Raw genomic sequence first — 7,033 nt, forward strand, 5'->3', positions numbered from 1 at the left:
AAGCCACGAAAATCCAACCCCGCCGGGCACCGCGTGGCTAACTACGCACGCCTAATCGCCATTAGACTAGTACTTGTACGTACATCGACACCGCATCTCGGCGCGGCTGCCGGCGAGCTGGCCACGCATGCAGACGCAGGGGGGCGTAGAAATTAGGAGTAGAATAGACTATTCCCCGCGCAGACGCCGGGGCTCGGCCCGGCACGCGGTGGGCTGGCTCCCGCCGGGTCTCTCTCTGTGCGCGGGCCAGCGCACCGGCGACCTTGTCGCGTGCTCGGGTGGCCATGGCATCGCGACGTCAAAGCGCATGGCAACTTGTGACCAACCACTGCGCTGCATCAATTAATAATTGACCCGCGGGGCGCTGCGGTCTGGAGTCTGGAGTCTGGACTCTTCCCCCTCCCGCTATATAGCCCCGCCCAGACGTGCTGTGTCTGTCATCTCGCTTCATTTCTAGTCGTAGCTCGGAATCGGAGGCGCCTGCGATCGAGTAGGTGATCCTGCTACAGAATTATAACCTGTTGTTGACGGAGGAGCCGATGTCAATTGCCGCGGCCGTCACCGGAGCCGCCACCGCGGCGGTGCACGCGCCCGTGCACCACGCGCCGCACCACGCCTCCCCGCAGCGCACGGCGCCGCGCCGCGAGCAGTCGCCGCTCAACCCGAGCTCGCAGGCGCTGCGCGCCGCCGGATCCGGGGCCTCGCCCGCCGCGGACGGCGTGAGGGCGCACATCGCCAACCTTGACCGCGTGCTCGGGAAGCCGCCGAGGACGCCGAGCCAGGCGGGGCCGCCCAGCAGCAAGCAGGAGCAGGAGAGCGAGCAGGAGCCGCTCAACATCCGGCACGGCCTGCTCAACGCGCTCAACCTCTCCTTCTTCGTGCCCATGCCCGGCATGCGGGCGCGCATGGCCGCGGACGAGCACATGTCGCCGCGCAGCCTCATGCACATGCAGCAGCTCCTCTCGGCCGACTCCCCGCGCGCCTCCCCGCGGAGCACCATCGGGCCCCGGTGGCGCGCCCTCCACGGGGAGGGTGGGTGGGCAGGTCTCCTCGACCCGCTCGACTCCGACCTCCGCCGCGAGCTCCTCCGCTACGGCGACTTCGTGCAGGCGGCCTACCAGGCCTTCCACTCGCTGCCCACCGCGGCGGCGAGGCACCGGGGCCTCATGCTCCCGGACCGCTCCTACCGCCCCACGCGCAGCCTCTTCGCCACCTCCGCGCTGTCCATGCCGCCGTGGGCCAAGCGCCCCAACACCCCCGAGTGGCTCACGCAGCAGTCCAACTGGATCGGCTACGTCGCCGTGTGCGAGTCCGAGCGGGAGGTCGCCCGCATGGGCCGCCGCGACATCGCCATCGTGCTGCGCGGGACGGCCACCTGCCTCGAGTGGGCCGAGAACCTGCGCGCCTCGCTCGTGCCCCTCGACGGCGAGCCCGGCGAGGGCAAGCAAGCCGGACCGGAGGACCCCAAGGTGGCCCGCGGGTTCCGGAGCCTCTACAAGACGGCCGGGGAAAAGGTGAAGAGCCTCTCGGAGGACGTGATGGACGAGGTGAGACGCCTCATGGAGAAGTACAAGGGCGAGGAGCTGAGCATCACGATCGTCGGGCACAGCCTCGGCGGCGCGCTGGCGCTCCTGGTGGCCGACGAGATCGCCACGACCGTCCCCGACGCGCCGCCGGTCGCCGTGGTCTCCTTCGGCGGCCCGAAGGTGGGCAACGCCGCGTTCGTGGACAAGCTGAAGCAGAGCGGCAAGGTCAACGTCCTCCGCATCGTCAACGCCGGCGACATGGTGACCAAGGTGCCCGGCGTGGCGCCGCGGCTGCCGCTGAGCAAGGAGCAGTACCAGCACGTGGGCGCGGAGCTGCGCATCGACAGCAAGAACTCGCCGTGCCTGCGCCCCGACGTGGGCCCGGCGAGCCGGCACGACCTGGAGGCGTACCTGCACCTCATCGACGGGTTCACCGCGACGGGGCACCCGTTCCGGTACGACGCGCGGCGCAGCGTGATACGCCTGCTGCAGCTGCAGAAGGGGAACGTGAAGAAGGAGTACGTGAACCGCGCCCGGGAGCTCGGCGTCGACCCCGCCGCGCCGGCGGACGTCGGCCGGAGCATGGCGTACGGCAACTGCCCCGTCGCGAGCCCGTCATGACCAAATCGCGCAGTAAATTTAGTTTTGTACTGTAGAGACAAACAATTCTTTCGTTAGTCGGCAGGGCGTCGGTTCCAGGAAAATATCTCATTTCCATCGTTTCGTTTTCGTTTTCGTTTCGATGCATGTACAGGAAAATCATGTGTGTGTGCGTGACATAATTGATCAGGCGAGAGCTTGAGTGTTTTGACCACAATGTTTTGTTCACCACTTGCGCAACTGCGCTGCCTCCTACTCGTTCCATTTTTCCTTTGGACAGAGACCGGTTCCCTCCCTGCATTCTTCAAAACAGAGACCGATTCTTTTTTATTTTTGAGAATACGCAATCGTGTACCTTAGCTTTATAAAAGGCAGAAATATGTACAAGAACGATTCCGTTCCATTCCCTCCGACAAAGGGTAGAATTTTTCAACCCATGTAACATTAACGTCGACTTTTTACTATCAACATCAGTCATCAGCTTAATCACAACTCTGAATATCTTATGAATGGTTCTGATCCCTGTAAAATTATTATATACTACCGGATCTTTACGGTTAACAATTCATTTGTTACCGATGGCAACACTCGGAGTGGAAGTCACCGAAGCTAGAGCGGCCTTTTTCTTTTCTATGGTGGACAACCCCGAACCTCCCTTTTTAGTCTTTTACTACAACCAGTCTAGAGTAGTTTTTCAGTATTTTTCACGTGTCTTAAAAAAATCTTCAGTGGTAGAGAAATCAACTACCTTCACAAAAAATACGTATAAAGTGCACTATCACCCAGTGTCATTTTCAGCAAATTAATACGTGCATCGGATTATGACTGACAAAAGAAGTGGCTGCTATGGTTATAAACTACTTCCTCTGTCCCGCAATGTAAGTTGTTTTTTCAAGCTAAACTAGTTTGCAAAAATGTCTTACATTATGAGACGGAGGGAGTAGAAAATTGCTCACGAAGAGATGACAATATGAAACTACTTCACACACAACATGGTTTGCACCATCTGTGAACGATACGCAGTCCACGGATCAGCTAAGGAAAAAAAAACAATTGCCTCCGGCGTGCACACTCGTGTAAGCGTCAGCTGCAAGTCTATAGTGTGTATAGCAGCGCTCATAGTATGACACTGACTGTGTTTTTTAATTTAGTTTTTGGAAATCACAAAAGTCTATTCTAGTTTTCAGAAATCTCATTTTTCTGACCTAGTTATTTTCCTTTCATGTTGAGTGAAGATCAACTCTTCATTGTCGCATGGCCGAAGAGCTCTTTCCATGTCTGCCTAAGCGAAGAGTGCTCTTCGCGGCCGACGGGGCTGAAGAGTTACTCTTCGTCGCCTGTGCGAACGAAAAGCCCCAATAGGGCCCACCACGTCGTGTAATCGGGGCAACGAAGTTGCTTGTAGCTCTTTTTGCTGCTGGCGCGAACAAGGAGATCTTCTCATTGCTTGCGCGAATGAAGAGATCTTTTAGTTGCTGCCGCGAACAAATTTTTTTCCCGCGTTTGCCCTTCATGCTTCGGACATCCTCTCCTTTCCCTTACTGCCACCCCTGCCCCGCCCTTTACTTTCCCGCCATCTCCACTCCTTCCCTTTGTCTTCCCGCCATCTCACTCTTCCTTCTCGCACATTTTTTCCACCTTTGCTCTTGCCTCGCTCCTTCTATAAAACCACTCCCCGCATGTTATGGTATGCATCATACCTTAGTCATTTCTCCAGTCTTGTCTGGTGCCTCATCTTGCCATTTTACTCCAGTGATGTCCCATTTTGCTTCTGACATATGTCACAAAAATGAAGATGTGCAATGGAGTTGGGGGGGGGGGGGCGTGTCCCTTTCTTTGAATTAATCAGTAGTGACACCTGATGGAGTTGGCTAATCGCTTTTCCAAAAAAGGGATCCGAAAGGAACCCAATGGGAATAAGACAAAGAGCTTTTGAGATTGCATGTAATCTGTTGGGGATATAACTATTGGGTATGACCCGCCCAGGAGGGGCCATGTCATACCACTGGCGGTTCATAAAATATAAAGCCCATAAAGATGCTGAAGATGGCGGTTCACGAAGCAGGCTACTGAAGGCCCAAAGCCCAAAGGCGACTTAAAGCCCACATGTGTAAACCGCCATATATGTATGACTTGTATTGTAAGGCATGCATAGTTAGTCACCGGGCCGGACACGTTTTATATGAGCCGGCCGGGACTCCGTGAGCCGATGAGCGTTAACCTGTGTATATAAAGGGGCGACCCGGCGATGGTTTAGGGCAAGAAATAAGAGAGATCGAAAGCTAGGTCAAGCGTATTCGCTCCCCGATAATCGAAACCCAAGCAATACCACCTCAACTGGATTAGGCTTTTACCTTCACCGCAAGAGGTCGAACCAGTATAAACTCCTGTGTCCTTTGTCCCGTTTAACCCATTTAAGCTAACCTAGTTGCGATGGCTCCACGACTAAGTCCTTTCGCTAGGACATTTGCCGTGATAATTCCACGACAGTTGGCGCCCACTGTGGGGCCAGCGCATGGTGGTTGAGTTCTTGAAGGGCAACTTCGAAGGGATCAAGGGATACGATGTGGGTCGGATGACCAAGAGTCGTCGCGGCAAGCTCTACATCGACGATGTAGGCTGGGGCCCCGAGGCCGGCTCAATCGAGTACAGGTACCGGGTCCCCTTCGGTGGAATCCACGTCTTGATCGGCAAGATCAGCGAACCGGGCCCTGAGAAGGACATCTGCACCAACATCATGGAGACGGCTCAGTGTGCGCGGCCTGCCCGAGTTCAACCCGCCATGAAGCGTGCCTTTGTTGGTTTTATCCATGGGGCGAAAATTGAGGATGGTTATGTATCTGGTGGTGAGACGACCATCTATTCTGATGGTGAGTCGTCCATAGGCGAGACCAACTCATTGTATCAACTTCAGGACCGTTTTGGATGCACAGGCACAACGGATCCGAGACGGTTCCTTCCGGATCACGTTGTATCAGAATGCTTCAAATGAGGCCATGAGAAGGAGACACCGGATTCATCTACCCTCGGTTTATGAGCCAATAAACCTCTTTAACACACCTGGAGCAGGGACCAGTGATCCGCTGGTGCTAAACCAAAAGGTCGAAGCACCTGGAGCCGGAGCTCCGGTTCAGCCGCGCATGATGGACTCTCCGCGCGTGAACAATATTCCGCCTCAACATGTTTCGACACCACCGGGTCATTATTCGAACCCTTTGGACAATATAATTGCTGCGGCATCACGATTGGTAGCTCTACCAGTTGAAGGTGAGTCCTTGATACGTCTCCGTCGTATCTATAATTTTTTATTGTTCCATGCAAATATTATACAACTTTTCTATACTTTTGTCAACTTTTATACTATTTTTGGGACAAACATATTGATCCAGTGCCTAGTGCCAGTTCTTGTTTTTTTGCATGTTTTATGTTTCGCAGAAATCCCATACCAAACGGAGTCCAAATGGAATAAAAACAGACGGAGAATATTTTTGGAATATTTGTGAAATATGGGAAGAAGAATCAACGCGAGAAGGTGCCCGAGGGGGCCACGAGTCAGGGGGCGCGCCCCTGACCCTCGTGGGCCCCCCGTAAGGCTGTTGTTGCTCTTCTTTGGACGCAAGAAAGCTAAATTTCGGAGAAAAATCTGGGCGAAGGTTTCAATCCAATCAGAGTTACGGATCTCGGGATATATACGAAACGGTGAAAGGGCATAATCCCGAGAACGCAGAAACAGAGAGAGACAGAGAGACGGATCCAATCTCGGAGGGGCTCTCGCCCCTCCCATGCCATGGAGGCCATGGACCAAAGGGGAAACCCTTCTCCCATCTAGGGAGAAGGTCAAGGAAGAAGAAGTGGGGGCTCTCTCCCCCTCTCTTTCGGTGGCGCCGGAACGCCGCCGGGGCCACCATCATCACCGCAATCTACACCAACAACTTCACCGCCATCATCACCAAATCTTCCCCCCTCTATGCAGCGGTGTAACCCCTATTTTACCTGCTGTAATCTCTACTTAAATATGGTGCTCAACGCTATATATTATTTCCCAATGATGTATGGCTATCCTATGATGTTTGAGTATATCCGTTTTGTCCTATGGGTTAATTGATGATCGTGATTGGTTTGAGTTGCATGTTTTATTATTGGTGCTATCCTATGGTGCTCTTCGTGTCGCGCAAGCGTGAGAGATTCCCGCTGTAGGGTGTTGCAATACGTTCATGATTTGCTTATGGTGGGTGGCGTGAGTGACAGAAGCACATACCCGAGTAAGTAGGTTGTTTGCATATGGGAGTAAAGAGGACTTGATACTTTAATTCTATGGTTGTGTTTTACCTTAATGATCTTTAGTAGTTGCGGATGCTTGCTAGAGTTCCAATCATAAGTGCATATGATCCAAGTAAAGAAAGTATGTTAGCTTATGCCTCTCCCTCAAATAAAATTGCAATAACGATTACCGGTCTAGTTATCGATTGCCTAGGGACAAATAACTTTCTTGTGACAAGAAGCTCTCTACTAAACCTAACATAGTTGTGTCTTTATCTAAATAGCCCCTACTTTTTATTTACGCGCTCTTTATTATCTTGCAAACCTATCCAACAACACCTACAAAGTACTTCTAGTTTCATACTTGTTCGAGGTAAAGCAAACGTTAAGCGCGCGTAGAGTTGTATCGGTGGTCGATAGAACTTGAGGGAATATTTGTTCTACCTTTAGCTCCTCGTCGGGTTCGACACTCTTACTTATCAAAAGAGGCTACAATTGATCCCCTATACTTGTGGGTTATCAAGACCTTTTTCTGGCGCCGTTGCCGGGGAGTTATAGCGTGGGAGTGAATATTCTCGTGTGTGCTGGTTTGCTTTATCTCTAAGTAATTTTTATTTGTTGTTCTCTATCTTTAGTTATGGGTAGGA

The 7,033-nt window shown here is 53.1% G+C and overlaps 1 protein-coding gene across 1 annotated transcript; it reads left to right on the plus strand.

Moving 5' to 3' along the window:
* The first annotated feature begins 415 nt into the window (after positions 1–415).
* LOC125513927 (phospholipase A1-Ibeta2, chloroplastic-like) lies at positions 416–2,354 on the plus strand. Its single transcript, XM_048679140.2, has one exon. The coding sequence runs from the start codon at positions 540–542 to the stop codon at positions 2,145–2,147; it is 1,608 nt and encodes a 535-aa protein (XP_048535097.2). The 5' UTR covers positions 416–539; the 3' UTR covers positions 2,148–2,354.
* Positions 2,355–7,033: the final 4,679 nt, after the last annotated feature.

The sequence above is a fragment of the Triticum urartu genome, chromosome 6A (assembly GCF_056163025.1).
Source record: "Triticum urartu cultivar PI428250 chromosome 6A, HENAU_Tu73, whole genome shotgun sequence".
In the NCBI taxonomy this organism is placed as follows: Eukaryota; Viridiplantae; Streptophyta; class Magnoliopsida; order Poales; family Poaceae; genus Triticum; species Triticum urartu.

What these genes read in the sequence shown, in the direction of transcription:
- LOC125513927 (XM_048679140.2), top strand. Translation starts at nt 540, where the DNA reads ATGTCAATTGCCGCGGCCGTCACCGGAGCCGCCACCGCGGCGGTGCAC.